General features: G+C 51.6%; 1 protein-coding gene across 1 annotated transcript; it reads left to right on the top strand.

Annotated features, from left to right (window-relative positions):
* Nucleotides 1–16585: 16585 nt before the first annotated feature.
* Nucleotides 16586–22534, top strand: NEURL3 (neuralized E3 ubiquitin protein ligase 3). The gene is made up of 4 exons (XM_030311202.1): nt 16586–16723; nt 19459–19944; nt 20877–20945; nt 21599–22534. The coding sequence occupies exons 1-4, from the start codon at nt 16696–16698 to the stop codon at nt 21817–21819; spliced, it is 804 nt and encodes a 267-aa protein (XP_030167062.1). The 5' UTR covers nt 16586–16695; the 3' UTR covers nt 21820–22534.
* Nucleotides 22535–22863: the final 329 nt, after the last annotated feature.

Raw genomic sequence — 22863 nt, 5'->3', positions numbered from 1 at the left:
GAGAGAGAGAGAGAGAGAGAGAGAGAGAGAGAGGTAGAAAGAGAGGGAGAGAGAGAATCCCAAGCAGGCTCCGCGCTAAAGTGCAGAGCCCAGTGGCTTCATCTCAAGAATCATGATGAGATCCTGACTTGAGTCGAAATCGAGAGTCAGGTACTTACCCAACTGAGCTACCCAGGCACCCCTGCAACCCGGTGTCTTAAGGAGCACAGCTACCCTAAGTGCAAAATAGGTGCTCCACTATGTTAAAAAAATTTTTTTTAATGTTTATTTATTATTGAAAGTCAGAGAGAGTCAGAGCATGAGCAGGGGAGGGGCAGAGGGAGAGGGAGACACAGAATCCGAAGCAGGCTCCAGGCTCTGAGCCGTTAGCACAGAGCCCCACAAGAGGCTCGAACTCGCAAACCGTGAGATCATGACCTGAGCCGAAGTCAGACGCTTAACTGACAGAGCCACCCAGGCTCCCCAAAATAAGGGCTCCTCTAGGTTTAAAGGACATCCTGGGACAGCTGCTGCCCCTTGAGGTCCATGCATTTGTGGCAAGAGGAAAAAAAAATGACTATTTGAATAAAAACATCTGGCTATGTACATTTCTGCTGCCTAGTAAGTGTGCAGTTATTCACACAGGGTGAGGAAAATATGTACCGCTTCCTTCAGTTTACAGATGCTGGCGGGTGAAGGAATTATGTCTAGAGTTAGATTGTGTTAAAGGAAAGACTGTAATCTTAAAGCTTCTGTGATTTGGGCAAGGGAGACCTGGGGTCGATAGCACTTTGTTTAAAATCTGCCACTATTCTGTCTCCCTCGCTCTCTGCCCCTCCCCTGCTCGCTCTCTCTCTCTCTCTCTCTCAAAATAAATAAAGAAACTTTTTTTAAATAAAAAAATAAATAAAATCTGCCACTGTGAGGAAAAAAATAATCTCAGAGAGGGAGGCAAACCATAAGAGACTTTCTTTTTTTTTTTTTTTTTTTTTTTTTTTAGTATTTCAAACATCCAAGGGTTTTGTGTTTTGTTTTTTTTTTAATGTTTATTTATTTTTGAGAGAGAGAGAGAGAAAGAGAGTCATAGATTCAGAAGGAGGCTCCAGGCTCTGAGCTGTCAGCACAGAGCCCAACTCAGGGCTTGAGCCCACAACTGCAAGATCATGACCTGAGCCAAAGTCAGTCGCTTAACCAACTGAGCCACCCAGGCACCCCCAATAAAAGACTCTTAAATGCAGAAAACAAACTGAGGGCTGATGGCGGGAGGGGGGGTGGGGGGGAGGGGAAAATGGGTGATGGGCATTGAGGAGGGCACTTGTTGGGATGAGCACTGAGTGTTGTATGCAAGTGATGAATCATGGGAATCTACTCCTGAAGCTAAGACTATACTGTAAACACCGTTAGCTAACTTGACAATAAATTATATTTGGGAAAAAAAATAAGTATATAACCACCAGACTCACACAGCAAAAATTACAGCTCTTTCTGCCCAGGAGTCCTGTCCCCATGCTACTTATAAAAACTTATTAAGTTGCACCATAAAAAAAATAATAAAAAATAAAATAAAATCTGCCACTATGATTGTGGCTTTGCCAGTGTTTCCTTGTAATTTTGTAAATATTTTGTAATGTATATTCTAATTTTTTTTTAATTTATTTTTGAGAGAGAGACAGAGTGTGAGTGGGGGAAGGACAGAGAGAGAGGGAGACACAGAATCCAAAGCAGGCTCCAGGCTGAGCTGTCAGCACAGAGCCCGATGGGGGCTCATGAACTGTGAGATCATGACCTGAGCCACTTAACTGCTTAACCAACTGAGCCACCCAGGTACCCCATTTTGTTGTGTATGTTCTGAAGACATTAGGTGTAGTCAGGTTCAGGATTTAGTCTACTGGTGACTTATTCTTTTCATCATTGTATAGTGACTCCTTTTTCCCTATTAGTGACTTTTGTCTACTATTAATATTGCTACATTTATCATTCTTTTGATTCATATCTGCTTAGTACAAAAATACTTCCAATATTTCTGTATCATTATGTTTTAGATATATGTCCTATAAACAGCATATAGCTAGAGCTGTAAAAATATAGTCCAAGAATTTCTGCTACGTAAGTGACAACTTTAGTCCTTTTACATATCTTGTTATTATTGATATATTTCATAACTTGTTCTTTTATTTATCTTATATTTACCATGTTCTTGCTTTACTTCTGTTCTCCTTTTGCTACCTTCTGTTAGATTGATCAAATTTTCAAATTTTCTTCATGCTCACCCCTTTTCCCTCTACTGGTTTGGATATTGCATACTGGGTTTTTATTCTTTTAAGTGGTCAATTTACATCTCTATTATGCACATCTGACTTAACAAGGGATGAAATTAATCAGTATCTTTATGCTCTTCCCATAACAATGCCAAGGATCTTAAAAGCTTCAATTTGGGGGGGGGAGCGCCTGGGTGGCTCAGTCCGTTGAGCGTCTGACTTTCACTCAGGTCATGATCTTGTGGTCTGTGAGTTCGAGCCCCGCATCTAGCCCCGTGCTAAAGGCTCGGAGCCTGCTTGGGATTCTGTGTCTTCCTCTCTCTCTGCCCCTCCCTGCTCATGCTCTGTCTCTCTCTCTCTGTCAAAAATAAATAAGCATTTTTTAAAAATTAAAAAAAAAAGGCTTCAACTCCAATTACCCACCTCTCATTTTCCATGCATTGTTATCTAATATTTTATTTCATCTTATTTTTAACATCTCAAATTATTTATTATTGTTGGTGGTGGTATAAATCAGTGACATTTTTGTTGTATTTTTAATTTTAAAAATATTAATTCCAGTATAACATACAGTGTTATTTTAGGGTCAGGTGTACAATACAGTGATTCAACAATTCTACACATTGCTCACTGTTCATCGTGATAAGTGTTTTCTTAACCCCTTCACCTATTTCCCCCGTCTCCCTACCTACCTCTCCTTTGGTAACCCCCCGTTTGTTCTCTATAGTTAAGAGTCTACTTTTGGGGGGGAAAAAGTCTGTTTTTTGGTTTGTCTCTTTTTTTTCCTTTGTTTCGTTTCTTAAATTCCACACATGAGTGCAATCATAGGGTATTTGTCTTTCTCTGGCTGACTTGTTTCGCTTAGCGTTACACCCTCTAGAACCATCCATGTTGTTGCAAATGGTGAAATTTAATTATTTTTATGGCTGAGTAATATTCCATTGGCTATAAATACCACATCTTCTTTATCCATTCATCTATAGATGGACACTTGGGCTGCTTCCATCATTTGGCTAATGTAAATAATGCTGCAATAAACATAGCAATGCTAAAATCAATGACTGTTTAGATTTATACACGGATTATCTCATGGCCACTATTACTGTGGATAAGTTGTCTGCAATCAGTGTAATTATTGGTCCTTTTCAAGTAAGCCGTGTTTCCTCTCTGATTGCTTTTAAGATTATCTTTGGTGCTCTGCCGTGTCTACATGTGGATTTATTTTTATTTATCCTACCCAGGATCCAGTGTGCCTTTTCAGTCTGAAGGTCCGTATCTTTTTTCCATTCGAGCAAAGTTTCATCCATTCGATCTGTTCTTTTTCAAAGTATCCTGTTCTTTCACTATCCTTTTTATTCCTTCCTTTATATTTTTAATTAGTTTAACATACTGATTTGACATCTTTTTCAGCTTGTTCTATCATCCCAAATCCTTGGAGATAATGACTTTTCTATTTATTATACTTGCTGACCCTCCTTCACAGTAGATGGTTTCTTCATGTGATTTGTCCCTGGTGTTTGTGAGCTCACCTTCAGTGAGGCTGTTTGTTCTGTGGGAGTCGTGTGTCCTGAGTTGGGAAAATGGGCCTCAGAGATCTGTTTGGTATTTACTTCTACAATGGCCTCAAGGGTTCATCAGGAGATTTTTTTTTTAATTTAAGTTTATTTATTTATTTATTTTCTTTTTTTTTTTTTAATTTTTTTTAACGTTTATTTATCTTTGAGACAGAGAGAGACAGAGCATGAACAGGGGAGGGGCAGAGGGAGAGGGAGACACAGAATCCGAAACAGGCTCCAGGCTCCGAGCTGTCAGCACAGAGCCCGACGCGGGGCTCGAACTCACGGACCGCGAGATCATGACCTGAGCCGAAGTCGGCCGCCCAACCGACCAAGCCACCCAGGCGCCCCTATTTATTTATTTTTGAGACAGAGAGAGAGAGAGAGAGCACGGGGAGAGAGAGAATCCCAAGCAGGCTCCACACTTAGCACAGAGCCCGACACGGGGCTCAGTCCCACAACTGCGAGATCACGACCCTAGCCAATATCAGGAGTCGGATGCTTAACCAACCTAGCCACCCAGGTGCCCCTTTTTATTGTTTTTTAAGCAGGCTTCACGCCCCGCTCAGAGTCCAACGCAGGACTCGAACTCATGACCCTGAGACCAAGACCTGAGCTGAGATCAAGAGCCGGACGTTTAACTGACTGAGCCACCCAGGCGCCCCACGGGGAATATTTTTGTGTTAAATTTTCACAAGAAATTAAATGGCACAAGAACTTGGGAATTCTTTGCCCCGTGGACAGCATACATTTAGATGCTACTTCCACAAACAGTTCAGGTTTTAAGTTTTGGTTTTTCCTGGGAATCTTTTCTCCCAGAGCCCTAAGCCAAGACGAGATTCACTGTCAGTTCTCTAGGTTGGTGGGTAGAATCTTTCCTGAGGGGCAGCCCTTCCGGTGTTCTAGCTTATACAGGGGTCTCTGTTCCACGTTTTCTTAAGGCCACGCCCCTTGACCCGTGGAGGGCATTGATTCTTCTGGCCCCTGTCATTAGGGGCCCACGTATCCAGGGTCAGAGTTCAACTCTGACTACAGATTCGTTCTGCCCACCAGACACCCGGGCGTTTCCCCACCCTTTCTTCAAAGTTCCACTGCAGTTCTATTATCTTTCAGTTAATATTTTACTCTACATTTCTCAGTGTTTTCAAGGGGAGGGGTGTCAGTGTCGGTTGAGTCCAGGATGTTGCCAGAATCTGCAAGCGATGGTCTGGATGGCTAGCAGAATACCTCAGGGAGTCTTGGGACCTGCAGAGTGAGGCCTGGAGACAGCATGGGTGGCGGGTGGGGAGCTGAACATCTCTGCATAGGAAATAAACAGGAGTTGGAGGGTAAGGAGGTGAGAGCTGGTTCTGAGACACGGGAAGACCACAGGGCCTGGAGGGATAAGGGAAGGGCCTTGGCTCCTAAAGAACAAACAGCAAGAAATCCTGGCGGTGGAGACATCCCGGGACCCGTGAAAATAGCGGTGAAGCTTCATTTCACTTTGTTCTCTGTGTTCTGCTGCTGTGAATCCTCCCTCCTCTCGTGCAGCAGGGGTCTACACCAATGCCTGTGCCCGTGGTAGTTGCGTAAAACCAAGGAAGAGCCCGTCTCGGGGTGTGCTGCCTGCAGGGAAGAAAACATCCACAGGAAAGGAGAATTCAGCAGAAGGAAGAAACAGGGCCAAGAGGAGCCTAAAGAAACATGGGGGCCTCCGCTGACCTCTTCCCGGAGACTTTGAGGGGAGGCAGGGGTCTCCCTTCTGGACCTGAAAAAGAAGGCTCAGCTCAGGCCTGTTATTTCAGCTCTAAGAAGGGCTCACCCCACTGTGCAAGGGGGCTGGAAGCTCACTCATGGGCCCTGCTCTCAGTGTGGCTCCCGCAGACACATGGCCCGTGTGCAATTTCACCCAGAGAGGCACCTGCTCACTTATCCAGAAGCCCCGGGTTTGGCCACCTCATCTATCCGGAACACACCTGAGAACAAGGAAATGGGGTTTTAAACAACATACGCTGCCAACTATGTGTAAGTACCTTTTGCACACTTTTCAAATGACTTTAGTGCTTTCACTCAGGAGCCAATTATCTTTGTTTTAGAATTAGTAAAAGAATGGGGGCGCCTGGGCGGCTCAGTCGGTTAAGCGTCAGAATCTTGGTTTCGGCTCAGGGCGTGAGCTCACGGTTTTGTGAGTTCGAGCCCCGCATCGGGCTCTGCGCTGGTGGTGCAGAACCTGCTTGAGATTCTCTCCCTCTTTCTCTTTCCGCCCTTCCCCGGGTCCTGCTTTCCCTCTCTCCCTCTCCCCCCCCATCTCTCTTAAAAATAAATAACATTAGAATGAGTAAAAGAATGAAGAACTTTGGAATCAATCTTGGTTTAACCTATACTAGCTATACGCAACCTTGAGCCTCAGTTTCCCCATCTGTAACATGCCCAAGTCCCAGAGCCCGTGGGTGACAGAGACCTGACTCTGTGCTGCCACCACACGAAGCTAGTCTGTGGTACTTAGCTGACACGAGCCCCAGGGAATGTTTGCCAACTGTCTGACTGGAAGAATCGAGCTAATGAGGTCCCCAGTGAAGGCACACACCAAGGATGAGACACGTGTCCCCTCACAAAAGGAGAGAATGAAGCATACAGGGGCAAACCGTTTGTAAACTCACAACATGGTGCCCGAAGCACATGCCTGCATCCCGTTGTCAAAAGACCCAGGGGGAAATCAACCCTCCGGACAACTTCGTCCTACTGAGACGGAATTCAAAGACCTTGTCTTCCTTCCCTCCGACATATATTGTCTACACACAATGAGGAGCAGAGAGAGGCAGCAGAAGGCAATAGATGCACAGCCCAGTGAGGACAGAGACACCCCTATTGTTAACCCCTTCATTCCTAGGCGATGGGTGTGTTCTTATCCTGCTTCCTAAAGCTCACCTGACAAAAGCTCACCTGGAGAGAGGAGAGGCCCCTAGAGGGACAGAATAGTCTGGAGCCCGCTCTGGCCGTATATTCGTAGTGTCGGCTCTGCCACGGCGGAGGGGTCTGGGAGGGTGGTCACTCCTCCCCCAAGGACTGTGCCCATGGTCCCGGCACTGGACCCAGTGACAATGGCCAGAAGCTCAAAGGAGTGGAAAGAAAATATTTTCTTTCTCTCTATGCTATTTTGGCTTTGGTTTGGGGCCAGAAGGACCTCCAGGGAATCTTGAAAAATTCTGCTGGAAAGGCCAGTGATTTGTCTTCCTAGCCAGTTCTCAGCAACAATAGCTCCCCTCCCCACCCACCTGCAGCGCCTCCACAATGGGGTACAGGCGTCATGGCACTCAGGCCAGGCCCCCGCAGGGTGCACACACGTGGCCCTGCCCTCGTGTGCTGGCGTTTTCATGCTCAAAGCTTTCCTTCCTTCACCCGCTGCCCTCTGGCTGCCACCCCCTCCCTCTTCCCCTGCACCCTGTGACTGCTCGCTTTTCCTCCTATAGCCATTCTCTCCTTCTCATAGCAACGGCATGCCCCAGTTTCTAGCTGAGCAGAGGACTGTCCAGAATAAAGGCGACATTTCCTAGTCCTTGTCACTGGGTGTGGCCAAGTGACTAAGCTTTGGCCAATGGGATTCCAGCTGAATTGAGGGGTCCCGGGAACCCTCCTGGCTGTGCCCTTGAAGGGAAGGGGGCACGCCATGTGCTGCCTTGGCCCCCCCTTCCTCCTGCTGGCGGCACGATGCTGTGGGGCAAGCATTCTGGATCACAGAGAGGACGCCAGTACCCTAGCGAGGGTAAGCAAGAGTTGGAGTGCCCTGGCCCGTGCTGGCTTTGCGGAGTGGAGCCCTCACCCCCAAACTTGTACTTTGAAGGAAATGAACCTCTATGCTGAGCCACTTCGAACCTCTGTCACCTGCAGCTATACTCACTGCCTATAGGATCCTGTCGCTCACACAACCTTCACTTCCCCAGGAGCTGTCCCCTGGCTTTTGCCACCACCCCTCCAACCACTGAACTCCTCCTGGAAAAACCCAACGGCCTCTTCCCAGCTCTCATCCCACGCAGTACCTGGCCACCTCCCACTCCTCCTGTTTGGCCCATTCTTAGTTTCTGGGATGCCATGTTTCTAGCCCCTCTCCATGATGCTCTCCATGTCCTGGAGAGCCCTGATTCCCGGGCTTGTCCCTGTCATGCTGGCTTCCCCAAAATTCTGTCTGGGATCATTCTAGGGATAAGGGCTAGACTGTCCTTCTGGATGCAAAGTAGACGAGCCAGGTTTCTGGGCTGAGGTGGGAGTGTCTTCCCAGACTCCACGCTGGGCCTTTCCCCCTGGCTGGATATCGCTTGCCCATCCTGCATGGCTGGGCTCGTGCAGAGGACGTGCCACTTGTCCCCTCCTGATGGCTGGCTGGACTCTTTCCCTCTGCCCCGGCAACTGTTGTCTTCCTTAGTTTCCAAAACCGAGCTGGGTCTACTTAAAATCATCCCTGTGGAGTCTATGGCTGGCCTCACCCTCCTGCTAGACTGCCTCCGAGCAAAATCATAACTCCTCTCCCAATCTACTGGCTTGGGCTGCTGGTGTTCTTGCCCAGAGATTTGGTTGAGCCAGGGGCTACCCTGGCCATACTGGGTCAGAGGTCCTCGGGGCCCTGGAGATGCACACTGCCCGTGATTCAATCCCCAGTGAGCCCACAAAGTGCTCCAGAGGACCCATCCTCCAGCAGGAAGACTACAGGGCACACCCATGGCCCCAAGAAAGGCACTGATGTCCCCTCCAATAAAAGGAAGGCTGCCCCTTTTATGGTAAGGACTGGTGTTTACTAATGAGTGCAGTTCCCTTTACAAAACACTTAACCATTGAATCCTATCAGCCCTCAAGGTAGGGCTCCCAGGGCTTAAGGTAGGGGTCCCAGGGCGCCCGTGGTGGGAGACACAAGGGGCTGGGCTGCCATTGGCTTTCCGTTTCTGTTCCACCACAGTTGTCACGAGCCCTTGGCAAGTGCTAGGCTTTCTCAGCTGTATGGTGGGGATTGAAACAATTTTCCAGCAGCTTCTCAGAGCGCTTGAGGCAACTTAGGAGATGACTTCTGTGAAAGCCCTTTGAAATGATGCGTCCCTGGGCAAACTGAGGGTTGACCGCCAGTGAGGGAAGCCTGGGGAGGGACGGAGGGACTCTGAGGAGCTTCGGGATCGGGAGAGGGGGCGCAGAGGCCTCAGAAGCTCCACCCTCCGACCTCCCTGGCCCTCCTAGCTTTGAGGGCCTCAGCACATCCTGCAGGACTGACTACAGCCACCAGGGGACGCTTCAATGACTGTCCGGAGGCCGCCCTCCTTTGTTCCCTTTTGCAGATGAGAAGGTTAAGGCTTAGGGCCATCAGCTGGCCTGGAGGGTTCTGGCTGTTAAGTGGTGAAGTCAGGACTGGAACCCTGCTCTGCCTGGCTCCAGAGCTTATGCACTTGCCCGCTCCATTGTCCTCCTTCCCTTAGTAATTCTGGAGGCTCCATCACATTCCTCTAGTTCAACAGCTGGACACCCCTGCCTACTGACTTCACCCCTCACTGTGACTCCTGACTCCCAGATCTATATGCCCAGCCCTGTCCTCTAGCCGAAGCTTCTGCTTGGATTCGCGGGTGCCATTGAGCCCTCTGACTTGATGGCTTGTAGCCACCTCAGACTCAGATCTCTTCCCAGACTTGTATTCCTCCCAGGCTTGCTGTCAGCAGGTGTGTGTCCCTCCCCTGGTACCTGGTATCACCTCCCACTGTCACCCGGGCTTGACTTCAGCTCTCCTATTGTGTCCGCTTCAGCCCTGCATTGCCTCCTCCTCGTGCCCCAACTCATCACTCCGGACACTGCATCTGCACTCACCCTGCTATGTTCTGCCTGATGGATCCTTCCCCAAAGCAGATTGTTCCAAGCCCCCTGACCCAAGGCTCCTGCTCAGAAGCCTTCACTAATTCCCTATTTTCTACAGAGTCAAGTCCAAGACCTCCTTAGAGTAGCCCCTGTGATCTAGTTCTTTGCTGCCTCTTCTGTCCACACTCTGGAGGACCAGTGTTCTACCACTGAGCTAGACAGGGCTTGCTGCCTACCCAATGCACGTTTTCTCTTTCTTCGTTCACAAGAGAACCCTGATTTTTAGCAGCTCCCCCAGTAAAGCCACCATTTCTCAGCTTCCCTTACAGCTAGTTGTGGCCACACGACAAAATTCAGGCCAATGAGATGTTAATGAAAATGTTACATATGCCTTGCAGTAAATTGGCTTATAGGGAGTTAACTTAGCTGAGAGGAATGCCTTTTTGGGTCTTTCTCCTTCCTGCCGCCTGGAATGCTGATGTGCTGGCTGGAGCTCCAGCAGCCCTTTTGGTCCCTAAAGTGCTCTTGAGTATGGAGGCCAGTGCTAGAATGGTGGAGCAGAAAACTAGAGAGAACCTGGGCTCCTTACAGCCACAGAGCTGTCATGGATACCCTAGACTGCCTCCTTTCAACTAATTTTATGTGAAAAAGAAATGAACAGATCGCCTCTAAGCCACTATTCTTTTGGATATTCTGTTATGTACAAGTAAATCCTGATCTTGATTGATACAGCCAGATGGCAGTATGCCAATTACACTTCTATATGCCTTTGCATATGCGGTTCCTCCTTCCCCGGGATGCCCTTCTTTCCTTCCTTGCTGTTGAAGGCCTAATCAAGTTGTAGGTATCGATTTTAATAGCTATTACTCCACAAAACCTTCATCCATTCTCTGCGCATGACAACCCCCTACTGTAGCCATGGTTTTCCCAGTCCTCAGTTTGGTCTTTTTTTTTTTTTAATTTTTTTGTTAATGTTGATTTATTTTTGAGAGAGAGAAAGTGAGAGAGCGAGCACAAGTGGGGGGAGGGCAGAGAGAGAGGGAGACGCAAAATCTGAAGCAGGCTCCAGGCTCTGAGCTATCAGCACAGAGCCCGAAGGAGGGCTTGAACTCACAAATCCATGAGATCATGACCTAAGCCGAAGTTGGATGCCTAACCAACTGAGTCACCCAGGCACCCCCTCAGTTTGGTTTTCTTATAGCACTTACCTAAGTACCAGGGCTACTTGAATTGACCAGGGGACAAGAAATTGGGTTTTCTTCAATCTCTGCTTACCCAGAAATTAGTACAGTGCTTGGCACATAGGAGGTAATCAATAAATTTTTGTTGAACTCCCCCTCCCACACACACACACACACATCTTCAAGGCAGCTGCCACAGATTCCCAGGACAGACATTCTGACAGATGGCTGTGGGAAGAGGGGGACACAGGGAGAAGGAAGACAGGAAACCAAACTTAAGCCCCTCCCCTTCCCCTTTCTCTTACCTCTGAGCAGCCAGTAGGCCCCCTAGCAGTATCTGCCTCCTCTGGCTCCCCTTGCTGAAAGGCTCCACACTGACACCATGGAGGGTGCTCAGATGCTGGTAGGGCAGGAGCCAGGGGTCCCAGGGCCCGTGGAGGCCCACGGCAGAATCAGGGCCCAGGACTATCTGGACAGGGCAGCAGGATGGAAATAATGGCACAGATCTAACTAGGGGCTGACTACTTTACCGGCACACCCTAGCCTCTGTCTCCTGACTTCTGGCCCCCAAGGCCCAGAGTGGGGGTCCAGCTATTAACCCAAAGGATATGGTAGCCCCCCAACAGAGTTGTTAGATGGCTCATCGGCAGGAATCAAGTGGGCGGAAGGAGAACCAGTACCCAAGGATGCAGGTGGGAGCCTGCGTGGTCCCCAACCATTTCCCTCCAGGGTTATCAGACCCACAGTCAGTTCCGTTTCTCTCCACCAGGCGGCAGTGCTAGCCAAGCGCTCTGGCTCCTCGGGCAGATTTTCCAAGGGACTGTGGATAATCCATCATTTATCAGCTCACTCAGAATACGAGTTTTAGGTCTGGAAGGGAATTTAACCAATATTTAATTAAGGTACAATTAACATGCAAGTTGAGCGTCCACCTGGATGAATTTTTCCACATGTATACACATCACCCAAACAAGATAGAAGATAGTTCCAGCACCCCAGAGGCTCCCTTGTGCCCCTTCTCAGTCATTAAGTCCCAAAGGTGAGCATTATCCTGATTCCTAACACCATACATTCCTTTTGCCAGTTTTTGAACTTCATATAAATGGAGGCATGCGGTGGGGGCTTTCTGGATCTTCTCTGAGGTCAGCGTCACATCAGCGAGGTTTAACCGTGCCGTGGATAACAGTAATTTGTTCGTTTTTGTGGCCACGAGTCTTCCACGGTATGACTGCATGGTAATATTTTTCCACTCTCCTGTTGATGGGTGGGGGAGGTTGGGTTCCCCAGGGAGCAGCCCCTGAGACAGATTACTGATGGGTTTCTAGTCGGGGGCTGTCATGAATCACGCTGCTCTGAGGATTCATGTACCAGTCTTCGTGGACACCTGCACCCAAGTACATTGGATACTCACCTACGGGCGGCATCTCTGGGTCACTGGGTAGGCGGACCAGCAATTTTAGAAGAAACTGCCAGGCTGCGCTGTTTGGCATCAACAAATCCTTGCTGACCACCTACTGCGCACCCAGCCCCGATTGTTCCAGGGGCTGGTTTCCGGGCATGGCAGCCCCTTGCCCTCCCGGATTTTGGCCCAGTGGGGAGCAGCTGAACACAGGCAGGGGTCGTAAGGTAGGGGTCCCAGGGCGCCCGTGGTGGGAGACACAAGGGGCTGGGCTGCCATTGGCTTTCCGTTTCTGTTCCACCACAGTTGTCATGAGCCCTAGGCAAGTGCTAGGCTTTCTCAGCTGTATGGTGGGGATTGAAACAGTTTTCCAGCAGCTTCTCAGAGCGCTTGAGGCAACTTAGGAGATGACTTCTGTGAAAGCCCTTTGAAATGATGCGTCCCTGGGCAAACTGAGGGTTGACCGCCAGTGAGGGAAGCCTGGGGAGGGACGGAGGGACTCTGAGGAGCTTCGGGATCGGGAGAGGGGGCGCAGAGGCCTCAGAAGCTCCACCCTCCGACCTCCCTGGCCCTCCTAGCTTTGAGGGCCTCAGCACATCCTGCAGGACTGACTACAGCCACCAGGGGACGCTTCAATGACTGTCCGGAGGCCGCCCTCCTCCAGAGGGCTAATCACTCCCTTGGAGCAAAGGTACACAGCAGTCTTGCCTTGCCGTGGAGGTGGCCTGGAGGGGAGGGGAGGGTGCTGTCTCCATCATCTTGAGGCGGCCTCTGCCTCACACTCAGGCAACCCGTTAGCAACAATCCACAAAGCTCCTACTGTGTGTCAGCATAGTTGAACGGGGAGGGTCAATAAATGCTCCGAAAGCTGCTCAGTGGCGTAAGTGAGGAGGCATGGAAGGGGCATAGTGAAACCACTGATGCAAGCCCCCACAGACCCCACGAGTCAGACATACAGGCTCCTAGCTGCCTCCGACCAGAGCCCCGTTACTGTTTTATACATCTGCAGAGAAACAAGAAAAAGTTGCCTCCCGAAAAGCCTGTGGGATGCCGTTCTGCCCGAGATACCAAACATAATGTGCCATGTTGGCAAGAAAAAATAACCATACTCGTTTGCAGCTTAGTGACAGTCACAGGAGGGAGAATTTCTGCCCTTGTGCTCTAGAGAGGACAACAGTCTGCCATCTGCTGAGAATGTGTCCCAATTCCAGGCCCCCGAAGCGGAACCATCGCCTTACCGCCATTAGTCCGGGAGATGCCAGATGATCAAGAGAGGAAATATTATAGCCAACCTCATCCCTAATCATTCGGCATGATCCAAGATCCTGACACCCTTACCCTGGATTTTCATCCTTTAAAAACCCCTGCTTGGGCGCCTGGGTGGCGCAGTCGGTTAAGCGTCAGACTTCAGCCAGGTCACGATCTCGCGGTCCGTGAGTTCGAGCCCCGCGTCAGGCTCTGGGCTGATGGCTCGGAGCCTAGAGCCTGTTTCGGATTCTGTGTCTCCCTCTCTCTACCCCTCCCCCGTTCATGCTCTGTCTCTCTCTCCCAAAAATAAATAAACGTTGAAAAAAAAAAATAAAAACCCCTGCTTGTAAGCCATCGGGAGCTCGGGACTGGGAGCGCCAGCCACCCTCCCCCTCCCCTCCCCCCCCCACCCCCCCCCCCCCTCGTTCTCCCGGCTGGCACCACACCAATAAATAGCCTATCTTTCTTCACCGCAAAAACTGTCAGCTTTTATGGGTTTGGTTCGGTGACACTAGCACAGTGGTCAAGGCACCTGCTCTCCAGTCGGAAGGGCCAAGGCAGAGGCACTGCCTTGTGGTTGTAAACATTTTGCTTCACCGATTTGTGCCTTGTTCTCCCAGTCTGCAAAATGGGAATGATTACAATAAATAGGTATTTTTGAGAAGTTGCCACGAGGGTTATCAAGTTAATACAGTACTGGGCTTAGAACAGCGGTGTTCGTTAAGTGAACAAACATGGGCGTGGGTGATGGAGGTGCTGCTTGGGCACCCCTGCGCCCCGGGTGTCAAGGCCTGAGGTGGGATTGCAGTTCCCAGAAAGGCCTACTCCCACCGCGGTCCTGAAGATGGAACCACACCACCTCAGCCTGTCAGCATCGGGTACCCTGAGGTCTACAACTTGCCCGCTAATTTTCCACCAGGCCTGAGGCTCAGGACCTGATTTCCCTGATAAGCTTCCATAATCACATCTTTTGTAAGAATGTGGCTTATCAACAAGGTGCTCTGGGCTCCAGCGGTCTGGTCACCACCCGAGGCAGCCAGTGATACGCCTGGAACAGGGCACGGAGAGAGGGGAGGGAACTCTGGGCCCCAGCACTGATAAGAGATAAGGGGATGCCCTAAGCCTGGATCCCTCAGGTTGGGCCAGCAGGACCATAAAGCGTGGGGCCCTTGCCTCAGACTGGACCAGCTGGAACCAACCTTGGACTCACTGTGATTGCTCTTGACCAGTTTGCCTTTGGCCTTTAGAACACTGGTTCTAGAGGGGGAAACTGAGGGAGCCTGGCCTGGGGTGTGGTATGCAAGAGAAGGTCCAGGGTCCAGGCAGATCTTCTGAGGTGAACTGGGGCCAGACCGCTGTCACCGCTCCATTGCCGAGACTAAAGTCACAGCATGTCTGTGCTAGAAGGGCCCATAGACCAGCTCACCTTGGCTTCCTGCTTTACACATGGGGACACCAGGGACCAGGAAGGGCAGGGGAGGGGAAGAAAACAGGAGGCAGAACCTGGGTCTCCAGACCTTTCATCCTTTTCTTTCTTTTTTTTTTTTTTTTAATTTTTTTTAATGTTTATTTATTTTTGAGACAGAGAGAGACAGAGCATGAGTGGGGGAGGGGCAGAGAGAGAGGGAGACACAGAATCTGAAGCAGGCTCCAGGGTCTGAGCTGTCAGCACAGAGCCCCACGCAGGGCTCGAACTCATGAGCTGTGAGATCATGACCTGAGCCAAAGTCAGACGCTCAACCGACTGAGCCACCCAGGCGCCCCTCTTTTTTTTTTTTTTAATTTTTCCTTTTCTCTTTCTTTATTTTTTTATGTTTATTTATTTTTGAGACAGAGACAGAGCATGAGTGGGGGAGGGGCAGAGAGAGAGGGAGACACAGAATCTGAAGCAGGCTCCAGGGTCTGAGCTGTCAGCACAGAGCCCGACGCAGGGCTTGAACTCACGAGCTGTGAGATCATGACCTGAGCCGAAGTCAGACGCCCGACTGACTGAGCCACCCAGGCGCCCCACTTTCATCCTTTTCCACAATCTCCCCAGCCCAGTCACCTGCACCACCGTCCCCAGCTCCTCCTGGGACAGGCATGGGGATATCTATCCTCATAGCTGAGTTCAGAGTAGTCACTGATCATGACCTTGATCTGGGGTCTTGGGGAAGGTCCTAGCCTGGAGGTGGAGGGCCAGGATACTCATAAGTCTCCAAACTAACCCAGAGCCTTGCCACCTAAAGTGGGTTCCACAGAACCACCTTGTTAGAAAAGTAAAATTCCAGCCATAGCCCCAGACCTTCTGAACCAATCAGCATTTTAATATGATCTCCAGGAGGTTCATGTGCCTGTTGCAATGTGAGAAGCACCAGGTTAGAACAAGCCATTTTCCCTCCACCAGCCTCAGTTTCCCTATAAGAATGGAGGGGGCAGAAGATCTCTGACTTTTTTTGCTTTTTTTTAAATAGACTCCATGCCCAATATGGGGCTTGAACTCACCACCCTGAGATCAGGAGTCACTTGCTCTACCGACTGAGCCAGCCAGGGATCCCAGATCGTTGACTTCTTTGCCACAGCTAACACACTGGGAGCCAGGCCTCTGGCATGACCTGTCCTGTGGGACTATATGCATTTTGTAGTGGATTGTGGAAAGTGGAATTCTGATTCCAGCAAGGCTGGGGAAGCAATCAACACCTCTCCCGTTCGGTCTGACTCACCCCTCTCCTCTCTGCCTGAGACCCAGGGCTGGGGCAACTTCACAGGTCCTGGGATGCAGCCAATTCAATTCAATCCACTTCAGCATCGTTGATTAAGCACCTTGTGTGTGTGCCGGGCTCTGTAGCAGTGAATCTCCACCTTGACTGTACATTAGAATCATCCAGGGTGCTTTTGATGCTGGGCCCCACCCTGTGCCACTGGGATCAGTTTGCCCGTGAGTACTTCTAAATGTGCCTCAAGCCATGATAATGCACAGCCTGGCGGAGAACGACTGGTCAGAAGTAAGGGAGCAGTCTATCCTAAATCCTGCCCGGGCCACCTCCCCAGTCGTTGCTTCCTTTTAGGTCAGCCAGCTGCAGCGGTTCTGTGGTGAGCCAGAGGCAATCATCAGGAAATTCCCTGGATATCATAACCCGTGACAGCAACATCTAATTAATCATCAACTATGTAACATGATCCTGACCCATAACGAAGGGACCTGCTGAGCCTTTGGAAACCTGTCTACTTGGCCTTCTCCAGACAATTCCTTCCAGATCCAGGTATCCGTGCCCGAGGATCCCAGGCTGATGGGGGCCCAGCTCTCCTCCCAGGCTGGTAAGTGGGAGCCCTAAGTTTGGTCTGCAAGGGATCCAAGAGGCAGAGGGGAGGCTGTGGAACCTTGGGCGAGTCAGTTTTCCCTAGGGCCTCAGTTTCTTCATCTGCAGGCTGGGGCCAATGCGATTCACCTTGCCTGACAGCTTATAGGGCTGTCAGAAGCACAGACCAAAAGGTTGCCAGGCACAGTGGTTCTCTGAGAGCCTCACCGGAGACCACAGCGTTCCCTTGGTGTGCAGGGGCAGGAGAGAGAGAATCTGCTTTTACTGCCAGAGATCCAGACTGCGTCTCAGAACCCTGCTCCCTCCCAGGCAGAGAGCCTGGAGTCTCAGCCCTTGGCTCCCTAAGGGCACCAAAGGCTCACACACCAGCAGCAGGTACTGCCCCGAGCTTGGGGGGCAGGGAGGTGGTGAGGACGGTGGGGGCCAAGCTTCTGTTGCTGCTGCTGCTGCTGCTGTGGCAACTGTGTCTGGATTCCAGGTCACGGTGGTGCCATGGAGGAGGCAGCAAGGAGTGTGGGCGGCAGGAGTGGGGCCCCGGCTCCTCCACTCCTGGCTGTGAAGATGTGCAGAACCACCCCAACTCAGTTCCCTCTGGGTGCTTCCCTGCAGGTTGTGGGAGGAGTGGAAGAAGCTGTAAGGGTTAACAGGTGCCTGGCACCCAAGAGGCTTGGTGACTGGAGGGGTGGTGATGAAGAAGGTGATAGAGATCTGGGGAGGTCCTTGCTGAGCAGGGGGCTGACCCTCAGTTACTTAGATTCCAAGAGACTTACTGCCAAGATTTTCTTTGAATCTACCTGGGGGGTGTGGTGGGGGCGGTGGGGGGAGGGGAGGCATGCAAAAGTCACGATGCCTACCCAGGGGGGCAGTCGGCTCCTCATACTCAGGATCTCCAGGCAGGTACCTGGAGACTGCAGGTCTTGGCTGACCATGCATATCGATCCCATTGGTGGATAAGGAGACCTATACCCAGCGGGGCAGTGACCTGCATAGGTGACCAACAGAGCGGGGACTAGAATCTGGGTATCAGACATGGCTGCCCTCCTCAGAGCTCCTGCAGTGACTCTGCAGTAGGCCCAAAGACAAGTCCATCCGATGTCAGGGCCCTCGGCTCTGACTCCTGGTCACCCACCGTCCGTGCCTACTTGGGGACTCCCCTTTGCTTGTGCATAGCCTCCAGGGAAAGACATCTGGGCAGACTATCAGGAAGGGAGGGAGAGATTAGGGTATTCCAGGAAGGGGTGACATGCAGGGGATGTGGGTGAGGGAGGGGTGAGCTTGGATAGCAGGACCCTGTGAGTGGGTTCAGAGGTCCCCAAGGCCAGAGTGAGTGCTTGTTCCTAATGCCTCAGCGAGGGGAACCATGGAACCATGATATGCTTGCCTCTGGCCTGAATCCATCGGGAACAGATTGACTATGACCTCAAGGGTGTCCCTTGTGCCTGACCAGATTGAGGGTTGCACCTTGTGACCCGTTGGAATCTTGCAGGCTTGTGAGTAATCAGAGGAGCAGAGCTGGAGAAGCTGATGAGATCTGGGAGGGGAGGGGCCTTGCTCTTTTGGGTTGGGTTCAGGCTCAAGTCCGGATTGAATTCCCCCCCCCCTTTTTTTTTTTTTTTTAGTGTTTATTTATTTTTGAGAGAGAGACAGAGAGAGACAGAGCCTAAGCAGAGGAGGGGCAGTGAGAGAGGGAGACCGAGAATCTGAAGCAGGCTCCAGGATCCGAGCTATCAGCACAGAGCCGAATGTGGGGCTCAAACTCACAAACTGTGAGATCATGCCCTGAGCCGATGCTCAACCGACTGAGCCACCCAGGCTCCTGCTGATTGAATTCGCTATTTTCAGCTTCCCTCCTCTAACCAAGAAAGAACAGGACAAGAGGGGGGTAAGGGAGGAGAGCAGTTCTGGCTCAGGAAGCTCACCAGCTTCCTCCAGGCTCAGGCCTGAGGCTTGAGAGGAAAGGCTGCCCAGTAGGGCACTTCCCCTCCCGACTGCCAAGTGGAGTGGGGTCGGGAAGTCCCCGGATTTCAAAGCTCAGCCCTGGGTCTTGGCTGGCCCAGCCCACCATTCTGACACCCCGCCCCCGCCACAACCTCGGACTCCCTCTCTAGCCTGTGCCGCCCCACCTGGCTCTGTGGGGGAGCTGTTGGACCCCTTTCTCTCCTAGGAAAAGGAAGTCACCCTCACTGGGGGCCATGGCCTTCACAAATGATGCAGGTTTTCTGTGGGACAATCATAAAGTCAGACAAACAGAGAGGAAAACAGCTGCAATACCAGGACCCATCTGCCAGAGCTGAGCACCATTAGCAGACCCATCTCCTCTCAGGTTTTTTCTAGATACAGGGAGAATATATGTATGTATATTAAACATATGTGTCGAACAAAACCTGGATCATATTATGTATACTATTTCTAACACCTGCTCTTTCTATTTAATGCCAATAACCGGGACTAGGTATTTAGAGCCGGTACATGTAGGCGTGATTTTACAACATCCCTCCGGAAGGGGAACTGAGGTGGGGGAATTCACAGTGGGAATTCAGATCCCAGACATGCAAAGTGTGTTCCTCACCAGGCTCTAATCAGGTCTCTGGGGGCTCCCTGGATGAGGGCAGGGGCAATGGCCCCGGGGAGATGCGGGGGTGGGGGGCGGAGATAGCTCTGGGGAACAAATGAGTCCGGATCCAGACCACACTGACGTCACCATCCCTCCACCCCCCCCCCCCCTCTCCGCAGACACCAAGGCGCCCCGGGAGACACTGCGCTTCCACCCTGAGGCCAAGGGCGCGCAGGTGCGTCTAGACGCCCAGCGGTGCACTGCGCGCAGGAACGCCACGTTCCACGACGGCATCGTGTTCAGCCAGCGGCCGGTGCTTCCCGGGGAGCGGGTGGCGGTCCGCGTGGTGTGGCACGAGGGCGGCTGGTGCGGCGGGCTCCGCGTGGGCTTCACGCGCCTGGACCCCGCGCGGGTGTCCGCGCCCAGCCTGCCACCCTTCGTGTGCCCGGACCTGGAGCTGCAGAGCCCGACATGGGCGGCCATGCTGCCCGAGGGCTGTGCGCTGGCGGGGGACGTGGTCTGCTTCTGGGTGAACCGCAGGGGCCGGCTCTTCGTCAGGGTCAACTCGGGCCCCCGGCTGCTGCTGCGCAAGGGCGTGCTCATGGGCGCCCCCCTCTGGGCCGTGATGGACGTGTACGGGACCACCAAGGCCATCAAGCTACTGGGTGAGACAATCCGCGAGGACCCGGGCACCGCCCCTCGGGTGGCTCGGGTGGTACTGCGTCCCCATCCAGAGCCGTGGGGAGAGCCTTTCATCTTTTCCTATACGGTCAGTTTTACGTCACTGGCACTGGAGACGCCAGATGGACAAGACCCCAGTCAAAGGGAGGGCAGCCTTGTCCCTAGGGAATGCTATGACTAGCACTCCAAACATCTGTCAAAGGGCTGTTTCACAAAAGGAGAGGTCGGGGGCTGGGTTTTGCTGCCTTAGTAGGAGTTCAGGGGAGTCAAGGGTGGCAAGCAAAGGGAACAGAAGTGGAAGCGGTTAGAGGTGCACAGGAAGACTGCCGGTGGGGGCAGAGTGAGCCGTCCAGTCAATGAGTGGGGAAACCGTAACCATCCCTCTAGCCACCTGAAAGGAGAGTGGACTTGAGGGAGAGTGGATACAGGAAACGTCTATAGAAAGAAATACTGGCATTCCTGTGCTGGTTGTCCACCGGCCTACACAAGCAGTCCATTTCCTCTTCCCCCACCCCTACCGGTTATAAAATCCCTTGTCACAGCGGCTGAAGTCTCGCCCCGGGGACGCCCGATTGGGTAGGTCTGGTGTAGAGTCAAGCACCTGTTTTCCCCACCTCCTGGGGGATTTTAATGCACATCCGGGTTTAGGAAGGTGGGTAACGCTGAGGGTCTCCAGTCAGGCGGCGGCGCCTGGGCAAAGGGGAGATGTTTAAAGGAAGGGTGGTTTTAGGAAAAAGCGTCGACAGCTTCACAAATTCTCTGCTGGGGTGAACTGGGGAAGGGGTGGCTGGGGCCATAAGATCAGCGGGGAGCTCCAGCACTGCAAGCAAGCAGGTGGAACTCTCTCAAGGGCCTGGTAGGGTGGAAGCACCTGGGCTTTGCTTTCCTGGGTCCTGAGTTTCCCTCTCTCCCTCAGATCCCACAGCCAGTGCCTTCCCCTCAACCGTGCCACGGGCCCTCATCGATGAGTCTCTGCAGCCGGAAGGTGAGTGGCTTCCCCGAGCCCAGCGAGCCAGGGACAGGCTCCCTAGGACTCTAGCACCAGAGGCCCCACCCCCACCCCAGGGAGGCCCCAGCTCTGGGAACTGGCTAAAATCCTTCCGAGTCCCACGAAGTCTCCCACGGGCTTTAGGCCAAAAGATTTGGCTCTGCCTGCTAGAAACTTAAAAGCAATTTAATAGCTTTGCCTTCTAGAACATTGGCTAACTTTTCAAGTTACAAGAGCACATTCGTGAACAAATAACGTTGTTTTGTCCCCGCTTGAAAAAGCAGTCCATGTTCGTAATAAAAGTTTTGCCAAACGGAAAGAAAATAAATATTAGAGGATACATAAGGAAGTAAAAAAAAATAAATAAATAACCACTGCCTCTTAGGGGGATTTCCTCCTACTATTTTGTAGTCATATATCTATGAGGAATTGTGCTGTTTTCCTTTTTTTTTCCAAGTTGGAATTTTATGATATATATGTATGTGCAGTATGGTTTTCTTCCCATTTCTTTTCATTTGGTTATGTTGTGAGCATTTTCTCATTAATGGTCAAAATAGGCCTGCGTGGTTCTCTGTCCTGTGGTTATAGCATGAGTAGGCTGCCCGCGCTTTGCCCCCACGTGCCCCAACTCATGTTGTCCCCTTTCCCAGCCACAGCAGGAGAGGAATGTGCCATCTGTTTCCACCACGCTGCCAACACCTGCCTGGTTCCCTGTGGCCACGCACACTTCTGCAGCTACTGTGCCTTGCGGGTCTTCAGGGACTTGGCCAAATGCCCTGTATGTCGCTGGGAGATCAAGGCGGTGGTCCCATCGTGGGGCCCTCCCATTCTGAGGACTGGGGAGGGCCTCCTGATGCAGGTAGCAAATTGAATCTAGCTCTGAGCCAGAGGGAGGAGGTGCAGCCCCACCTTCGTTCTGGAGAAGAGTCAGAAAAGCTGGTCATCAACAAGAGATGGGGGCAGGGAGGCTCTTTCCCCCTCCCCAACAGGTTGGGGTCCGTGGAGCAAGGAGGAGCCCCTTTTTCTGCCCACACCAGAACTCCCTTCCTAGTGGGGTTCCTGTAGAAAGTGGCTCAGCAGTGGGCCAGCAGGCTTCTGGTCCCCCCCTGCTTGGCTCCAAGTTCATTTGTGCCCAGGGCTTGCCAAGGCTTTTGGCTGGCCACCTGGTCCAGCCACCATAGACCTAGCAATCGTGGTACGCATAGGTCACATCCATGAGAAGGGCCTTTATATAGAGATGAGACAGCCTGATCCCTAGTTTCATAGCTGGGGAAGTTAAGGTAACTGCATGTATCTGGTGAAATCCCAGCCCACCCCTGGGTATTGAGGAGCCTGGACCACACACACAGAGGCATCTGGGTGGAATGTTTACAGTCCTGTGTGGAAGCTGGGTGACCCCTGACAAATCCTTCAGAAAGTGGATAGGAGAGACCTGCTTGCCTGCCTTGCAGGGTGATTGTGAGGTTCCAGTGAGATCGAGTATCTGAAGAGGTTTCCGCACGTGAGACTATACTGTCGTTGCTATGCCTTTTTCCTTGCCAAATTCTGAGGTGTCAAAATAAAGTTTGTCTTTTGGGAATGATTTGCAATGAATATGTCCTCTTTGCCACAGTCAGGGGGAATGGATGGAGCTGTGGCCTGTCGGGATGCTAGGGCATTGGGGAACCCTCTGTCCTCTCCGGATACACCCTAGGCTTGCGGTGGACTGGGTGGGGCTTGGGCATTCAGGTCTGTGGACTTTATTCTGCTGAGCATGTGAAGGGGACGGTCCTACACTCCCAGGCCTGAAGTCACAGCCGGGCTTTGCCCCTGCCACCCTTGATTTTGGGGGGACTTCCAGGAGGCTCTGACTCCTGAACGAAGGGAGGAGTTGACCCAAGAGCCCACCTCAGCAGGTGCTTGTGGCGGGGGCAAG

The sequence above is a fragment of the Lynx canadensis genome, chromosome A3 (assembly GCF_007474595.2).
Source record: "Lynx canadensis isolate LIC74 chromosome A3, mLynCan4.pri.v2, whole genome shotgun sequence".
Taxonomy (NCBI): domain Eukaryota; kingdom Metazoa; phylum Chordata; class Mammalia; order Carnivora; family Felidae; genus Lynx; species Lynx canadensis.
The sequence above is the reverse complement of the archived record's forward strand: the minus strand, read 5'-3'. Positions and strand labels throughout refer to the sequence as shown.